The 18504-nt window shown below is 37.4% G+C and overlaps 2 protein-coding genes across 4 annotated transcripts; both read right to left on the bottom strand.

The window, feature by feature from the left end:
- Positions 1–2079: 2079 nt before the first annotated feature.
- Positions 2080–8265, bottom strand: LOC117927180 (probable leucine-rich repeat receptor-like protein kinase At5g49770). Of its 3 annotated transcripts, none has more exons than XM_034846613.1 (19): positions 8026–8265; positions 7187–7307; positions 7015–7086; positions 6835–6909; positions 6666–6737; positions 6306–6467; positions 6126–6200; positions 5944–6015; positions 5773–5844; positions 5579–5647; positions 5362–5439; positions 5213–5284; positions 4901–5044; positions 4361–4818; positions 4118–4267; positions 3903–4039; positions 3510–3729; positions 3070–3305; positions 2080–2812 (listed from the first exon to the last, which is right to left on the bottom strand). In XM_034846613.1, exons 1-19 carry the CDS (start codon positions 8111–8113, stop codon positions 2342–2344), a joined length of 2844 nt encoding a protein of 947 aa, XP_034702504.1. In that variant the 5' UTR covers positions 8114–8265; the 3' UTR covers positions 2080–2341. The 3 variants fall into 3 exon arrangements, with proteins under 3 accessions (XP_034702504.1, XP_034702505.1, XP_034702506.1); XM_034846614.1 differs by lacking the exon at positions 8026–8265 and adding an exon at positions 7582–7970; XM_034846615.1 differs by lacking the exon at positions 8026–8265 and adding an exon at positions 7405–7569.
- Positions 8266–11633: 3368 nt separating this feature from the next.
- On the bottom strand, positions 11634–17714 carry LOC117926938 (probable leucine-rich repeat receptor-like protein kinase At5g49770). Its single transcript, XM_034846270.1, has 19 exons — positions 17451–17714; positions 17044–17164; positions 16874–16945; positions 16616–16690; positions 16447–16518; positions 16011–16172; positions 15827–15901; positions 15607–15678; positions 15437–15508; positions 15247–15315; positions 15003–15077; positions 14823–14894; positions 14513–14647; positions 13952–14430; positions 13695–13859; positions 13480–13616; positions 13095–13314; positions 12781–13016; positions 11634–12529 (listed from the first exon to the last, which is right to left on the bottom strand). The coding sequence occupies exons 1-19, from the start codon at positions 17533–17535 to the stop codon at positions 12059–12061; spliced, it is 2865 nt and encodes a 954-aa protein (XP_034702161.1). The 5' UTR covers positions 17536–17714; the 3' UTR covers positions 11634–12058.
- Between the last annotated feature and the right edge of the window lie 790 nt (positions 17715–18504).

Below are 18504 nucleotides of genomic sequence, written 5' to 3'. Positions count from 1 at the left end.
TATGCCTAGGGCCTTAGCATTAATTTAGGTCAAGTTGGGTGATTTGAATGTCCTTTGGTGCACAAATCATATCGAATATGTGCCATTAGAGCACATATTTTGGCTCTAATCATAGGTGTTGTCCAAAAGCAGGCTATGTTGGCCTAATACAAGCAAAATCCCATCACAATGGGGTAAAAACAAGGTAGATATCATCGTAATCATAGAGACTTTGGCAGAAAAGTCATAGCAAGCACAAAAGGGTCATGCTTTTTGCCATCACCACTAAAAGGTTCAACCTTGTTTTTATCAGAACTCTTAACACAAAGGTACGTCAACCTTACACTCATGGGTAAAGTAGAAAGATTTGCATCACCATTCAATCCTCCCAACAACCAGCTTGAGAAATTCCCAAGCTACTCAAATCATAGTACCAATTGTGACCTGATCCTTAAACATGGTAAGTTGATCTTTGGCAATCCTTATCACTTGCATATAGGAGAAAAAAGAGAAAGATACTCAAGCCTAATCAACAAACATCAAACCCATGGCTAAGGTTCAGCATCATACACAAAGTACTTCTCTCTATCATTGTTCCCATGATAGATTAAGACCAAGGCTTGCTCATAAGCTCACATCAAATACCAAAGAAATCTTGTGATCCTTCAAAGGCTTGACCTTATCATGTACAATTCTTAAAAGATTTGCATCATCACAAGCCAAGCCCTTAAGAGCTATGTCATGTACTTCCCAACCAAATTCAACTATAATGCTTAGAACCACCTCAACACTAACTTAACTTTTTTGGCATCTCCATCATATGAGTACTTAGCACCTAAGTGGAGCAAAAAACAACCAAGTACAAATCAAAAAGTTGAAGAAGGCTAGTGACAAGAAAAACAACTACTTCAAAGATCAGATCTGGACAAACCACCATCCTTAACTTGAACCAAATCTACTAGGAACCATCCAATAAAACTTGTGGCATGAGAACAAGAACAAAAAACAAAGGTGTCTATGCTAACTTTCGATCACACTTCTCGCTTCAATATGACTCCTCAAACTAAACTTGGGCAAGCTCAACATCTGCAAGAAACTACTTGACCAAAGATAGTTTATAAAAGATAAATAACTTAGCCTTTTAGGCCTACTCTTTCAAAGGAAGGACTAACACAAGAAGCAACCTCTTGGATAACCACTATTTTTTGACACTATTTTCCCAAGAATGAGCCTTTACTCTTCAAGTCTTTTGTCTAGAAGAAGTGGAGGCAGGAGGGCAATGAAGATGCAAAATATCACTTCAGCTGTAAATCACTTCACTTGTGGTAAGGTCCCTCATAAGAACCTTCATAACCAACCTCCTTTTCTACTTGATGATGAAAAGAAGACTTTAACAATTTTTGGCAACTTGTGAATGGAAAAGGTATATGCTAGATGTAGGTAACGACCCTAGAAGACAACCAACTTGTGGGTCTACCCACCCGCTCAAGTAGGGTGGTGGATTTCACTACAAAAGCTGCCTTCTAAAGGGTAGTGAATTTTGCTAGGAAGGGGTACTTGGATGTTGTATTGGTCGAATTTTGTTGAGAGCCCACCCTGATCGATCTTAGAAGAACTAACAAATTGATTACCAAGAAGAAGCTATCAGGCCGCCAACATGGATCATGTGGCATAGATACCGAGGGCAACAACAAGTCGTGTATAAGGAACAAATCGTAAAGAAAAACCTCATCTTGTCATATTAGCAATAAGCATCAGGGTTTGCCTGTCATGTGCCACCTGACACAAGTCTGCCAAGTCAATCATGTACACCATGCAACCTCGAACGTCTGACTCAAGCCTATAAAGGAGGAAGAAGAATAGAAGAAAGAGATCCTTCTCCTACATAGCCAAGACACACGCACCCACCAATAGAGGAAGTGACACTAGAAGATTGGCAAATGACCTGGATAGTCACTGGATCATCACATCTAGAAAGGTTGTGCACCAACACTAGAATCACTTCCTTGGCATGAAAAACAACTATTCTTTGTAGAGGGCTTGCAAACCACAAAGTTAGTGTAGGATTCCTACAACAAGATTACGAATTTCTTTTGTATCTTTCAAGGTAATCCTTTTATTTATTTATATATAGTATCATACAAGAATTTCACTCCTTCCATCACAACCTATGTACTCAGTACTGTTCTCACCATATGATACAAACATTATGTAGGCTCAACAAACATCACAAGTTCCATACAAGTTCAAGGCTGGATGGAGAGGCCACCACATAGGCAGGAGATAAAGATAACTCCTAAGCAGAAAGAACCAGCCAAGTACTAACAAGTTTAATGTAAGAAACATAAAATGACACCTGTGCTCACTTGGGCTGTACTGTAGAAGGGGAATAGCCCACACTATTATCAAAAGCGGAATTATTGCCATAGGGATGGCTGGAAGTACCCGTACTTGACTCCTCATAGCTTGCTGAGGCAGAGGATGATTCAATAATGGGATTCAGACCAGCCAGCTGCATGATGTTTTCAATCTCTTTCACCACCTCACCCATTGTAGGTCTATCAGCTCCTGATTCTTCAACACATCTCAGTGCTAGATCCACAAACTTGTCGAACCCTCCAAGTGTTGTGCCCAGGGTTGGGTCAAGAAGGCCCTGAAGGTTGTATAGATCTTTTGTCTTATCCATCGCTATCTTCACCTCTTTTACGATGTATTTCCCTCGCTCTATCGGCTTTCTTGCTGATATTAGCTCCAACATTAGCACTCCAAAGCTGTAAACATCACTCTTTTCAGTCAACTGTTGGGACATGTAATATTCCGGATCCATATAGCCCTGCAACAATGAAGAAAGTTCAATTTCAGTGAATTTTTTTTAAGCAATGCTGTTGAATCTTCAATGAACTCAAACCTCCAGAATTGCTGAACTCTCGTTATTGCTTAAGGTCATAGACAACAGGCGTTCTTCTTGTTAAAGTAACTATTAGATTTGGCTATGACTTAAACGATTCTAGAGACCAAGATCATGTTCCATCATTTATATCAAAATAGCATTCTCCTTCCTTGAGTAAGAGGGTAAGATGCTGTTCTTACCATTGTCCCTTTGACTTGAGTGGTAACATGACCCTTCTCACTGTCAGCCAAAAGCTTGCAGAGACCAAAATCAGCAACTTTTGCATTTAAGCGTTCATCCAATAGAATGTTGTTCGATTTGATGTCCCTATGGATGATGGGAGGTTCGGCAAGCTCATGCAGATATGCCAGACCTCTGGCTGAACCAAGTGCTACCTTGAGTCTTTTCCTCCAGTCCAACTTGATTCCTGACTTCCCTGCATAGGTGGACATAAACCAGGTAAACTTTGTTAAGCTTGCATTCAGTATCCTTTGGTTTTCTTTGATGCTTTGTGATGAATAACATGACTTCTTGTATGATCAGGAATGGCATTTGATTATTATAGGGTATGAAACTGACTTGTCAATAGGTGTCAGAATTACCATTGGATAGAGAAGGTGAAGAAATAGATGGGAAGTACCTGAAAGAGATTCCTTGAGACTACCATTGGGGACAAACTCATATACCAGCATCTGTTCACCATGCTCAAAGCAGAAACCTACAAGGCCGACAACATTCTTATGATGAACTCTTGATAGAAGCTCAAGTTCAGTTTTGAACTCCAGACCACCCTGCATTGATTCCTGTTTAGCTCGTTTGATGGCAACCATATTCCCAGTGGGAAGGATTCCTCTATACACCTGTGAACATGGTAACAACAAAATGTTCAAAAGATAACAATCAGAGCTAGCATTAAAGACATCCCTTTCGGAGGGGTCCAAAGCAGACTGGTCTGCCATCTGCAATACTTCTACAAAGAAGAAAAGGGTCCATGTAAAACTAATTCTGTAGTGAAAAGAGAATCAGACTTTACCTTCCCATAGCCTCCAGATCCAACACCATTGGCTTCAGAAAAATTGTTGGTGCATTTCTTGATCTCTTCAAATGTGAACCCTCTTGCTCCTTTTAACTGAGGAATACTACCACTGCCTTTACTCTGATCCCACTTTGCTGCATTTGATGACAAATGACTCATAAATACCACCCCATCCAGGAAGAGGGTTAATTTAGATCTAGTCTTTGTCTTACCAAAAGGATTGCTCTGTTTAGTTGCTCTTTCTGCCCTCCTCTTTTGACAAAAAGCATAAATCCCTGCAAAGAGTAATAATAGCACAATCACGGAGCCACCGGCTGCTGCTCCAATGATGATGCCGGTGTTTGATGACTTTTTTGGTGCCTCTGGAGGATGAGAAGGAAGAGAGAAATGCATAACAATGAGATAAACAAACTCTGCAGCAAATTTCTCTTTGTTTCAAATGAATATGTAATTACCTTCAAAGTGTTGATACAGATCAGCTTTGAAGTAGAATGGTGCAGATTGGTTGCTGAGCGCAGACCCAACCGCAGAAATTCCTGTTCTATTGAAACGATCTTGGCCATATGGAAAGACTTCCAGGCTTACTTCAGGGGAATCATTTGAGCCCTTCATTGGGTCAGTCAGGGAAACTGACTCTACAGGAAGTTTCAGAGACTGAAAAGAAAACATCAGAAGGTGCTCAATATCTTTGTATCGGCTTCGGTTTCCCAAGTCTGAAAAGGTAGGAACTCTAAAGACAAGGGTTCCCATGTATGGATAAGCACATCTACAGTTTGGGCTGAAATTTTGATCTGGACTACAGGAAGGGGGCACACAGTCGTTTGGTTGTGTTGAATATGGCGTGATGGATGGGGAAATCTTGCAGTATATTTCAGTATTTGCTCCTTCCTGACAAATTGGGTTATCCGCAAGTCTGCGAAAAATAATGGAAAGTTAATTGAATCAGATGACAAACAATTATAAGCCAGTAATAACATCTCTAGTGTAGGTCTTACATTAATTTAAATTCGGGTTCTGTTATTTGTGGAATCGCAGACATAGCAGTAATGGAATTTTGCTGCAAATCCACGAGTTGCAGTTGGTTGGTATAGTGAGGACCAAAATCTAGTTTGCCATCAATCCGGTTGTTCTTTAGTTTCCTGTCACACATGTTATAGCAATGAGCTTATGATTTATCATTTTCATAATATAGAGATATATGAAAAGGCTCCGCTGTGCTAAAATATGAGGAAATTACAAGTTTATTTGGATTCCTCAACACCCACTTCAATGAATATAGTGCCACGCAAGGTTAAGGTCATACTCACACAGTCTGTAAATTGGGAAGGCTGAAGAGGGAGACAGGCAGAGCTCCACCAAGTTTTGTGTGCTCCATTATTCTGCCAGTACAAAATTAATCAAGAATTGTGAATCTTCTCCTTTTAGCTTCACGCTTAGAGAGATAGAAATGACTTACAATGTTGTCAAAGACGGCAAATGTGAGAACCATGAAGGAACCTCTTCGGATGCATCAAAACTATTGTTGCTCATGTCCCTGCAGAAAATATTCGAGTCAATGGCTCCTTTCTCAAGCTTTTTTATGCATTTCCTTGTCCTTTTCCTTGTTCTCTACAAGATTCAAATAGGGTCTAAAGCAATGTCTTTTAGAAGTTGATAAAATGTTAGCTACTTACAGGTAGGTGAGGCTGTTCATGCCGGTAAGATCAGGCACAGTGCCAGTCAACATATTGTTGGACAATAACCTGAAAATGGATGACCAAAAGCTTCTTTTAGAAAGTGAAAAATTTCAGTGCAGGATAAGACTGGCTTCCCTCATGAAACCAGCATGGAATCTGTAGTTGGTAGTTCTCTCTTTTTGTATGCTTACATTTCACTGACATTTGTAAGATTGCTGATGTTCGAAGGAACAGGCCCACTTAATGAATTGCCATCAAGGCGTCTGTATCCAGGAGAAGATATTTGTTAAAAATGCTTCACATAAATTCAGAGCACCCAAAAAATCAGTACATATATATTTGTATGTGAAACAGATACTTACATCACCTCCAAAGCCTTCACAAGTCCAAGTGTGGAAGGGATGCTGCCAGTAAGCTTGTTGTTGTCAAGAAGCCTACACAAGATGCTTTATTAGAGAAGTTATGAATTTTTGCCTAAAGCGATAACTAAGTATTTAAGTATTGAACTACTGAATCAGTAAATGGCCTGTTCAGTAGAACTCACAAGTGTATCAGAGTCAGGTTTGGGCTGAAAAGTTCAGGGGGGATTGAACCAGAGAGCTGGTTCTTTCCAAGGTGGCTGTAGACAATTGACAACAGAATGTTAGATGCTTACTAATGTTGAGGCAATGAAGTCACAATAAGAAAAGGAAGTAATTAGGTCAGAAGGGCGAAGAGAATTTACAAATGCTGTGCTTTGATGAGCTTATCCAGACCAGATGTCATCCCATTAGAGATTGGAATGGTTCCAGTGAGTTGGTTGTTGGTTAGATCCAGCCAATTGAGATTAGATAGATTACCAATGGAAGGTGGTAGGCCCCCACTGAAGCTATTAGAGTTCAGAGACCTGCAGAAAATTGAAATGGAGAGTCAGTTATGCACCGAACATATGTAGTGAAAGATGAAAATATTAAGCATGTAAAGGACAAGGGAAATGTGAATTATAGCAGGGAGTCAAAATGTTGTCATATACTAAATGAAAATAATTTAGAGCATTCCAGTCTACACTGGCCTAATGCTATGACTTCCACAATTGAATCCTTACAAAACAACAAGGTTTGTCAGAGATCCTATTGAATCTGGAATTGGACCAGAGAAACTGCATCCAAGAAGGATTCTGCAAGGAAGATACGAAGAAATTGGTTAGTTGCAAGGATCATTACACACAAGCTTGATAACAGCCAATTCTCAAACAACAATCAGAATATCCTTACAAGTTTGTTAGCTTCTTCAAGTTCCCAATTGATGATGGAATGCTTCCTGTTAGACCCTGGTTGTAAGATAGATCCCTGAATGAATATGAAGAAGAATCGTTATCTAGTGTAGGCATTGAATGGTGTTGGATTAGAGATTTAGTTTAGAGAAGAGGAAATATATATGAGTAGAAGACTTACAGAGTCTGTAATTCAGATAATCCCTGGAGGTCTCCTGATAGTTCACCCTTCAAATCCATGCTAGTTAATATTCTGAAATCGAAAGCAGTGAGGTTAATCTCAAGAATATGAGAAGCCAAAATAAAGCAATCTTCCATAACCATTAAATGATGGAAACAGTGACAGTACTTACACGGAGATCACACGTTCCTTGAAGCACACAATTCCTTCCCATCTGTTTCCACAGGGATCATTAACACCCCAATTGGGTGGGTAGTCCGTCCACATACTCTTGAGAGCTATTAGAGCTGTTTCTGCATTGTGAAATTAAAGAAATTAAATAAAAGCAAAATACAATAGAACTTTCGACAGTTCAGTGAACAAAAACCTAATTAATCATAAACCAGACACCTTCCATTCTATTCCAGAGAGATAGAATAAAGAAAAGGAATTGAAGAAGAAACCACGTTTAACTCCTGAACTTTGACTTGTTATGCAAAAAGCACTTTTGGAAAAGGTATGGCCTCCATAGCACTTGGCCTCTTCCTGGATAGACCAAGCAATTTCAGTTCCAAGTACTCAACCTACCCCAAATCATCAGGACATCTGTGCATGCATACAGAACTAGTCTACGCAGTTATTTTGTGATCTTTTCTCTACAGCGTTCTTCAAAACACCTTCTGGCAGCAACTAATTTGATAGTGATCATCTTAAGAAGTATCTGTAGTCTTTCTATTACTTGAAAACAACTCTTTTGATCAAAATTTTCAAGAGCTAGAAAGGTTAGAAGCGCTTGCAAACAGATTCTTAATCATAATCATCCAAATAGGCAGGCAGGGACCTTCTTTCAGCCGTTAAAGAACTAGATGAATCTGAGAGAATATTGGAGACGTGAAAAGGGAGCTAGCTAGATGTTTTTGAGGCTAAATAGACGATAGAAAGCTCTCGTAAAGATATGATGAGTGAACACCTACCTAACTGGCGAGGAAGAATCAAGAACAGAAAGTGGATGTAATAATTGAAGTAACCTACCATCATCAGTGTTTGTCCTTGCCCATGTAGCCGAATTAAGTTGGATGAAAACAATCAGAAGAGAGACCAGAATTAATCTCGAATCCATTACTCAACAAAGTGACCAACAAAAAGGCCTTGAAACCTTCATATGAACGAAACCCAGTTGTCGAATGTTGTTCTGATTCCCAGCCAAGTGAATGTTGAAGATTTACATGTGCTTTTCCTTATCCTTTTTAGTAAGAAAAGTTCATGGGGTTGACTCAGTATATTTTTCCTGCAACGTCAACACTACTGTTACAAAAAAGCAAGAAAAGATCATGTGGAAGAAAGATGAGTCAGTGGGTGGCATTCTGTTATCCGCAAATTATCACGACGTGTTGGTAAAGGCCGTTGTTTGATTGGTGATTTTTGTTGAAGATTAATGAAGAAAATAAGCTTTCAGGTCCTTGTCTCATAATAATCCAAAACAACTTTCAACTACAGTGAACTTTCAAAGAGAGTGCAATTTAATTTAATAGCTTTGGAATTTTCATGGGCCTTTCTTTCCCTTGTGTTTGTGCCCTTGGAAACTATCTTTACTGTCTTCGAGTTGGAGTTGGAATTGATGTTGATGATGACATCGCTCTGTTCTGAGCCGCCAGTGTTTTAATTTGATCTCAAGTACTCGTGGACTTTACACTATTCCAAAGGTTTCTTTTCTTTTCTCTTGGGTCAAGCTCAAACCCAGTAAACTATTGAATATCTTTAGGGGTTTTCATACAACTCATTACTGAAAACCATTTTTTGAACCTTCTATGCTTGCGCAAGCTTCCCTTCATTTTTTTTTAATTCCATCTCAAACTGAAATTTCTGCGTCTCTAGTCATATCATAGACTACAGGAAAGTAACCCCACCTTTTTCCCTACTTCCCGTGATCCAAACGGCTACAAGCTACGTCATAAGTGCTAGAATACTTTTTAAATCTACAGGTCTCTAACCTTGTTGCGTGTTTAAAATAACTTTTTAGGTACATGTACAAGTAATTCTTTCTTAGAGTGAATTAGAAAAATCACTCTTATATTTTTACTTATGTCTAAATTTTCTTCCTAAACTTTTTTGTTGGAAACAATTATGTCATTGTTATACTATGCTCAAATCTCAAATAGGCTTTTATATTAAGGGCTTTCATTAGAATTTAATGAAAAGAGTAAAATTTCAAGATCGTAATTTGGGTGGGTTGAATCCGATTAATGGCTAATATGATACCAATTCAAATTAAGAAACAATAAACCTTTAAACTTTATCCAACCTGATCTCTAATTTTAGGCATTCAACCAAAACCTAATTTAACCGTATTTTTCTAAATTTAGATTGATTAAATTAGAGTTGGATTAGTTAAATTAAATTTGAGTTGATTGAAACAAAATTTTAAGATAAAAATAAAAAAGCAATGATAAATTTATATAATATCTTTATAAAAAAAATGAATAAATATATATTATATAATTATAATTTGATATTTTTTTCTTAAAAATCTAACAAATAAATATTATTACATTAATAATATAAAAATATAAAATTTGGTTCAGGACTTTTATGTTAGGTTTGAATTCAACTCAAATTTAATTCAAATTAAAAAGATTTAACCAAAATTCAATTTGAGTATCATAAATAACTATCCAAACTCACCTGAATGTTAGATTGGGTCAAACCGATCCATTAAAGTTGCATCTTTAGAAAAAGGTCATATAATAATTATATTTACATTTACACGAGCTTTAATATGATTTATTGAATGTGTACAATTTGTTTAGGTATTAGTCATATGAATTTTTCCACCTAATTTTTATGAAAAATCTTTACAAAATGAACTATTTAACATTTAAGCATGGTACAAGAGGGAGTAAATTGAGACATGTGTGAAAGTAGATGGGTAATTTTTCTAGTTTGCTATGAGGTAATTGTTTTGATGTTTAGTACCCTTCATATCATATTTGAGAAAGAGTACGATTCTTTCTACTTTTCTAAAACACAAAGGCCCAAGTCATTCAATTTTTTCGAACATTGATGTAGGACCTACATTCCAAATCTTGACGCTACTTTTAGCATGTAGCTCCCAAGTATGTTTGAAAGAGCTTTCCAAAGTTAAAAATAGCATTGAAGATGAAAGAAGACTGGGAGTCTCACACTCCCAATAAGTCATGGAGGGGACCAATATTTTCTATGAAAAGGACATTTATATTTAATTCAAAATATTAAAATATTATAACTCTCTTTATCTTTAATAAATATTTTTATAGTTTCATTTTCAATCCTATCATAGTAAAAACTTCCAATCATACGTGCAGAAAGTAAAATACTATCCTAAACAAGTTTAGTGAGAAGATAAGCTAAATTTGAAATCACTCACGGCTCTTCTGAGGCTCTACCCTACAGATGAGATTGTAACTACTGGTGGGGGATTGTTTTCAGTCGTGTCAACCAGCAAAGATGTATGTGTGTATTTGTAACTAGGATTTTTTGGATCTCTATTAAGCCACCTGCCTAATAAAACATCAAGGTTGTTGGAAGTGCTTAAATGAGGAGATAAGTAGATAAGGTAGTGGAGGGACCGAAATTAATTCATCATGCTATTCAAATTAATGGTTATCTTCGCTTTTTTTTTTTTTTTGTTGGAGGTTACTGGGCAGCTCTTTTTGGCTAAGTTTTTTTGTGCCTTACTTCAAGATTGATCCAGTTTAAGCCTGACAAATCTATCTCTAGGGCTGTGCGAAATTTTAGCCATTGCATTGATTCTTTTCTCACTATTTAAACCCCAATTGTCGTTTTAGGAATAAGAGGAACTCGTGTTGAATTTTGAGTTCCTCTTATTCCAAGTTGGGTGTATTTGTTTTCTTAAAAAAATCCATCATATTTGAACATCAAAATTGTTTTTGGTTGGATTTTCTCTTAAAATATGAGCTGATGTATTTAGTTCTTTCATCCCATCTCTCGTTGTTGTTATTATTATTATTATTGGATTGAGGTATAGCTCATCTTGTTCTTCGTTGTTGTTGTTATTATTATTATTATTGGATTGAGGTATAACTCATCTTGTTCTTCATTGAAAGTTAACTAAAATTAAGTCTGATGTTAACTTGAAGCGTGCTTTGAAAGAAGAAGACTGGTAGCCAAGGATAGAAGTTGTTAGTCAAATCATCAAGGAAGGATCGGTGAAATTGGATTAAATGAAATTTTATACTTAGTTGTCTTCATAATGAACGTTTTGATTGGGTGTACGTTGTGTTTTTTTTTTTTTTATCTTTTTTTTTTTTTAAATATTGGTAGCTAAAATCAAGTCTAATGTTAACTTGAAGTGTGCTTTGAAAGAAGAAGACTGGTAGCAAAGGGTAGAAGTTGTTAGTCAAATCATCAAGGAATGATGGGTGAAATTGGATTAAATGAAATTTTGTACTTAGTTGTCTTCATAATGAACGTTTTGATTGGGTGTACGTTGTGTTTTTTTTTTCTTAAATCTTTTAAAAAAAAGAAGATTGGTAGCTAAAATGATTGAATGTAGTCCTAGCTGATGCTACAGTAATGGAAGTTTGGGCCCTTTTTGCACAGAGCCCCACTTAACATTCCTAAATTAAAGCTATCATGAAGCATTAACACAAAATGATAACATACCAATGACTTGGTGAGATATATTCATATCGCATCGATATATCAAAACAGAAATTTTACCTCAAAACAGGAAAATTCAGCCAGCTCTTCACATGGAAAATAGGTCTCCTAGAATTACTTCCTTGGCATGAAAAGCAACTGCGTACTCTCTGCAGAGGGCATGCAAACCACAAGCTTAACCAAGGATTTCTGCAACAATACGATGAATTTCCTTCATATCTTTGAGGCTCTTCCTTTTCATTTACTCACAGGGTATCATACTGGAATTGCACGCCTTCCATCATATATACAATCCATGTAGTCAGTGTTGTTCTCACCATATGATGCAAACATCAAGAAGGCTCGACAAACATTACAAGTTCCACACAAATTCAGGCAGGCAAGAAACATAAAATGACACCTGTGCTCACTTGGGCTGTACTGTGGAAGGGGAATAGCCCACACTATTATCAAAAGCGGAATTATTGCCATAGGGATGGCTGGAAGTACCCGTACTTGACTCCTCATAGCTTGCTGAAGCAGAGGATGATTCAGGATTGGTATTCAGACCAGCCAGCTGCATGATGTTTTCAATCTCTTTCACCACCTCACCCATTGTAGGCCTATCAGCTCCTGATTCTTCAACACATCTCAGTGCTAGATCCACAAACTTGTTGAAACCTCCAAGTGTTGTGCCCAGGGTTGGGTCAAGAAGGTCCTGAAGGTTGTATAGATCTTTTGTCTTATCCATCGCTATCTTCACCTCTTTTACGATGTATTTCCCTCGCTCTATCGGCTTTCTTGCTGATATTAGCTCCAACATTAGCACTCCAAAGCTGTAAACATCACTCTTTTCAGTCAACTGTTGGGACATGTAATATTCAGGATCCAAATAGCCCTGCAACAATGAAGAAAGTTCAATTTCAGTGAAATTTTTTTAAGCAATGCTGTTGAATCTTCAATGAACTCAAACCTCCAGAATTGCTGAACTCTCGTTATTCCTTAAGGTCATAGACAACAGGTGTTCTTCTTGTTAAAGTAACTATCAGATTTGGCTATGACTTAAACGATTCTAGAGACCAAGATCATGTCCATCATTTATATCAAAATAGCATTTCCTTGAGTAAGAGGGTAAGATGCTATTCTTACCATTGTCCCTTTGACTTGAGTGGTAACATGACCCTTCTCACTGTCAGCCAAAAGCTTGCAGAGACCAAAATCGCCAACTTTAGCATTTAAGTGTTCGTCCAATAGAATGTTGTTTGATTTAATGTCCCTATGGATGATGGGAGGATCTGCAAGCTCATGCAAATATGCCAGGCCTCTGGCTGAACCAAGTGCTACCTTGAGTCTTCTCCTCCAGTCCAACCTGATTCCTGACCTCCCTGCATATGGAAGTGATTTGTCAATTGGTCTCAGAATTAATATTGGATAGGCAAGGTGACGAAATAGATGGGAAGTACCTGAAAGAGATTCCTTGAGACTACCATTGGGGACATACTCATATATCAGTATCTGTTCACCCAGCTGAAAGCAGAAACCGATAAGGCTGACAACATTCTTATGATGAACTCTTGATAGAAGCTCAATTTCTGTTTTGAACTCCAGACCACCCTGCATTGATTCCTGTTTAGCTCGTTTGATGGCAACCATTTGCCCAGTGGGAAGGGTTGCTCTATAAACCTGTGAAAATGGTGACACCAAAATGTTTAAAAGAAACCAATAACAACTAACATTAAAAGCATCCCTTTTGGAGGAAGTGCTACTATGCCATCTGCAATACTTCTACAAAGAAGAAAAGGGTCCATGTAAAAATAATTCTGTAGTGAAAAGGGAATCAGACTTTACCTTCCCATAACCTCCAGATCCAACATCATTGACGTCAGAAAAATTGTTGGTGCATTTCTTGATCTCTTCAAATGTGAACCGTCTTGCCCCTTTTAACTGAGGTATACCACCACTGCCTTTACTCTGATCCCAGTTTGCTGCATTTGATGACAAATGACTCATAAATACTATCCTATCCAGGACGAGGCTTAATTTAGATCAAATCCTAGTCTTACCAAAGGGGTTGCTCTGTTCAGTAGCCCTTTCTGCCCTCCTCTTTTGACGAAAAGCATAAACCCCCGCAAAGAGTAATAATAGCACAAGCAAGGAACCACCAACTGCTGCTCCAATGATAATGCCTGTATTTGATGACTTATTTGGTTCCGGAGATAGAGATACCTCTAGATGATGAGAGGGAGAGAGAGATGCATCACAATGAGATAAACAAGCTCTGTAGCAAATTTCTCTTAGTTTCAAATGAATATGTAATTACCTTCAAAGTATTGATACTGCTCACCATTGAAGTAGAATGGCCCAAAAGTGGATGGGGGCTTGAAAGTCTGGTTGCTGAGCGCAAACCCAACCATAGAAATCCCTGTTCTATTGAAACGATCTTGGCCATGTGGAAAGACTTTCAGGCTTACCTGAAGGTAATTATTTGAGTCCTTCATTAGATATGCCAAGAAAACTGAGTCTACAGGAAGTTGCTGGGACTGAAAAGATTGCATCAGACGCTGCTCAAGAGATATGTAGTAGCTTGAGTTTCCCAAGTTTGAAAAGGAAGGAGCTCTGAAGACAAGGGTTCCCATGTATGGATAAGCACATATACAGTTGGGGCTGGGAATTTGATCTGACCTACAGACAGAGGGCACACAGTTGTTTGGTGGTGTTGAATACGAGAAGTCGGGTTGGGAAGTCATGCAGTATTTTTCATTCTTTGGTCCTTCAAGACAAATTGGGTTTTCTACAAGTCTGCAAAAAATAATGAGAAGTTAACTCAATCAGATGACAAACAGTTTCAAGCTAGTACTAACATCTGGAGTATAAGTCTTACATTATCTCAACATCATGTCCTGCTCTTTCTGTAAAAGCAACAATGTAATTTTTCTGCAAATCAACGAGTTGTAGTTGGCTGCTATAGCCAGCACCAAAATCTAAGGTGCCATTGATTATGTTGTTCCTTAGAGACCTGTCAATTGTCATCACATGTTAAAGCAATGAGGTTATAATTATCATTTTCGTAACATGTAGATATATGAGAAGGCTCAGCGGTGCTAAACTATAAAGAAACTACATGTTTGTTTGGATTCTTCAACACCCACTTCATTGAATAGAGTGCAACTGAAGTTCAAGCTGATACTCACACAGTCTGTAATTGGGGAAGGCTGAAGAGGGAGGCGGGGATAGCTCCTTTAAGGTTTGTGTTCTCCATTGTTCTGCCAGTACAAAATTAACAAAGGATTCTGAATCTTCTCCTTTTAGCTTATCATAAAAGGCTTGTGTGCCACCCAGGCATGTGTGTTTGAGAGATGGAAATGACTTACAATGTTGTCAAAGACTGCAAAGTTGACAACCATGAAGGAACGTCCGACACGTCAAAACTGTTGTTGCTCATGTCCCTGCAGAAAACATTTCAATCAAATGGATTCTTTTCTCAGGCTATTCTCAGCATTTCCCTTTCCTTTTCCTTGTTCTCTACTAGATTTAACTGGGGGTCTAAACCAACATCTTGTAGAATACAACAATGAGGACAGAGTTGATAAAGTTGATAAAATGTTAGCTACTTACATGTAGTTGAGGCTGTTCATGCCGGTAAGATCAGGCACAGTGCCAGTCAACTTATTGTTAGACAAAAACCTGAAAAAGGATGACCAAAAGCCCCTTTTAGAAAGTGAAAATTTTCAAGGCAGGATAAGACTGACTTCCCTCATGAAACCAGCATAGAAACTTTATTTGGTAGTTCTCTTTGTAAGCTTACAGCTCCTTGACTTCTGTGAGATTGCTGAGGTTTGCAGGAACAGGCCCACTTAATGAATTTCCATCAAGGCGTCTGTATCCCGGAGAAGATATTTGTTAGAAATGCTTCACATGAATTCAGTGCTCTAGAAAAATAGTACAGATGCATTAGTATGTGATACAGATACTTACACCACCTCCAACGTCTTCACGAGTCCTAGTGTGGAAGGGATGCTGCCAGTTAGCCGGTTGCTCTCAAGAAGCCTGCATAATTAAGATACCTCATTAGAGAAAATATGTATTTTTGCCTAAAGTGATACTTTCTTCATTTAAGAAGTGAGAGTCTCCAAAAACTAAGTATTTAAGAATTGAAATACTGAATCTAGTAAATAGCCTGTTCAGTAGAACTCACAAGTGTATCAGAATCATGTTTGAGCTGAAAAGTTTAGGGGGGATTGAGCCAGAGAGCCGGTTCTTTCCAAAGTGGCTGTAGACAATTGGCAGAATGTTAGCTGCTTATTGATGTTGAGGCAATGAAGTGATCATAATAAGAAAAGGAAGCAACTAATTGGGTCAGAAATCCAAAGGGAATTTACAAATGCTTGGTGTGGGTGAGCTTATCCAGACCAGGTGTACTCCCATTAGAGATTGGAATGGTTCCAGTGAGCTGGTTGTCAGCTAGATCCAGCCAATAGAGTTTAGATAGATTACCAATGGAAGGTGGTATGCCTCCACTGAAGCTATTAGAATTCAGAGATCTGCAGAGAATAGAAATGGAGAGTCAATTATGATGGCTGAGGTAGCAACTGCACCGAAAATATGAAGTGAAAGATAAAAACATTAAGCATGTAAAAAGCTAAGGGAATATGAACTATAGCAGGAAGCCTCCAATGGGAGATCCAAAGGACCCAGAATCAGAACAACCCTTGTTAAAATGTTGTCATATGCTAAATGAAAATAATTTAGAGCATTCCAATCTAAACTCGACTATTCCAGAAAAACAACGGAAGACTTCCACAATTGAATCCTTACAAAAAGACCAGCTCTGTTAGAGATCCTATCGTATCTGGAATTGGACCAGAGAAACTGCAACCAACAAGGATTCTGCAAGGAAGGTTAAAAGAAATTGGATGGTTACAAGGATCATAACACACAAGCTGGATACTAACCAATGGTCTAACAACAGCCCGATTTTCCTTACAAGTTTGTTAGCTTCTTCAAACTCCCGATTGATGCTGGAATGTTTCCCGTTAGATTCTTGTTGTATGATAGATCCCTGAATGAATATGAAGAAGCTGATAATCAGGAATCAATCTAAACTATACTTTCCAACGAAAACAGATTAACTGAAACAGCTACCACCAACAAAAGAATTATTACAGTCTAGTGAAGGTATAAAATCGATCTGGATTAGAGATTTAATTGAGAAAAGGAGTAAATATATGAGTGGAAGACTTACAGAATCTGCAATTCAGATAACTGGTCGAGGTCTCCTGACAGTCCGCCCTTCAAACCCATGCTAGTTAATATTCTGAAATTGGAAGAAGTTAGGCTAATATCTTGAATAGAAGGCAAAATAAGGCAATCTTCCATAACCATTAAATGATGAAAACACACAACAGTACTTACATGGAGATCACACGTTGATTGTAGCACCCAATTCCTTCCCAACTGCTGCCACAGGGATCGAAGCCAACCCAACTGGGTGGGTAGTTCTCCCATAAGTCCTTGAGAGCTACTAGAGCCGTGGCTGCATTATGAAATTAAAGAAAAGAAACTTAATCATTCAAATAGGCAGGCACGCAGTGGCCTTTTGTTCAGCATTCAAAGAACTAGAGGTACCGGAGAGAAAATAAATTCTGTTCAGTATTCAAGTTTTTCAAACTGCTGTACAGAGCTGTACTGTTTGAAAGTATTAGAGAGGAGATGATAAGGGATCTGGTTATGGGGCTAAACAGATATCAGTGGACACCAAAACCTAACTGGTGAGGAAGAATGAAGTGAATAAAATGGATTTAATAATTGAAGTGACTCACCATCATCAGTGTTTGTCCTTGCCCATGTAGCTGAAATTTGGATGAAAACAATTAGAAGAGAGACCGGAATTAATCTTGAATCCATTACTCAACAAGGTGACCGACAGCAGGCCTTGAAACCTTCATATGAATGAAACCCAGTCACTGAATGTTGCTCTCATTGCCAACCGATTGTCGACGTTGCATTTTATTTTTTTGTCATTAAAAAATGTTCATTGGGTTGACTCGGTACTTGTTTCTGCAAAGTCTACACGCTCAAAAAGAAGAGAAAAATCCTGTGGAAGGAAGATGAACCCGTGGGTGTTATATCATATGCAAATTATTATGATAGGCTGGTATGGCCCATTTGATTGATCGATTTACAGAAGATGGAACGCAAATTGACCCGAGCTCTTCCACTCACCCATAATTATTGATGGTAAGTAGGGATATGAACAAAAATAAATTTGTCTCAAACAACAAAAGGTTCGGCTCATGCCATGTTTGTGAGACCCATCATTTTTATCTTTATTCCAATACCCTTTACAACCCGCTTCCAACAAATTCTCCCTTCTTTTACCGCTTTTGAATTGTTCATTTTCTTTTAAACACTTTTATAAAAATCCAAAATCAACATTATTTTTTATTTTTAAATTATAAATAAATAAATTACATTAATTATTCAAAAACTATTCTGAAAAATATTTTTTTTAAAATATGTTAATTTAAATGAATAAAAATTGTATTTTACATTTTAAAAGTAAATAATTAATGATTAAAACACTTTTCTTTTCTTTTATACTAAAATGCATTTTAAATTTTTTTTTTTTTTGCTATTCTAGAATAAAAATTTTAAATTTTCTTTTAATCTTCTTCCTTCCTTATTTTAATAACTTTTTCAACATGACTTTTAATAATAAGTTACATGAAATGTTGCAAATTTATCTACTAAGGAATTTTTTTAATGATTTGAATTAATTAAAAATTTATCAAAATAAGAAAAACAAATAGAGAGAAAGAGGATGGATGGAGTGTTTTTATTTTTATCTTTAAAAATAATTTTTATTTTCTATAT

This window comes from Vitis riparia, chromosome 12, assembly GCF_004353265.1.
Source record: "Vitis riparia cultivar Riparia Gloire de Montpellier isolate 1030 chromosome 12, EGFV_Vit.rip_1.0, whole genome shotgun sequence".
NCBI classification, from domain to species: Eukaryota; Viridiplantae; Streptophyta; class Magnoliopsida; order Vitales; family Vitaceae; genus Vitis; species Vitis riparia.
Note: the sequence above shows the minus strand (reverse complement) of the source record. Positions and strands in the feature narration are given on the sequence as shown.

What these genes read in the sequence shown, in the direction of transcription:
- LOC117927180 (XM_034846613.1), bottom strand. Translation starts at nt 8,113, where the DNA reads ATGGATTCGAGATTAATTCTGGTCTCTCTTCTGATTGTTTTCATCCAA. An exon ending in GATCTGGAGGCTATGGGAAG is followed by an intron (nt 3,730 to 3,902) that starts GTAAAGTCTGAT and finishes CCATGTTCACAG; the next exon opens with GTGTATAGAGGAATCCTTCC. An exon ending in TCTCAAGGAATCTCTTTCAG is followed by an intron (nt 3,306 to 3,509) that starts GTACTTCCCATC and finishes CCACCTATGCAG; the next exon opens with GGAAGTCAGGAATCAAGTTG.
- LOC117926938 (XM_034846270.1), bottom strand. Translation starts at nt 17,535, where the DNA reads ATGGATTCAAGATTAATTCCGGTCTCTCTTCTAATTGTTTTCATCCAA. An exon ending in TTATCTGAATTGCAGATTCT is followed by an intron (nt 16,691 to 16,873) that starts GTAAGTCTTCCA and finishes ATATTCATTCAG; the next exon opens with GGATCTATCATACAACAAGA. An exon ending in AACATGATTCTGATACACTT is followed by an intron (nt 15,679 to 15,826) that starts GTGAGTTCTACT and finishes TTAATTATGCAG; the next exon opens with GCTTCTTGAGAGCAACCGGC.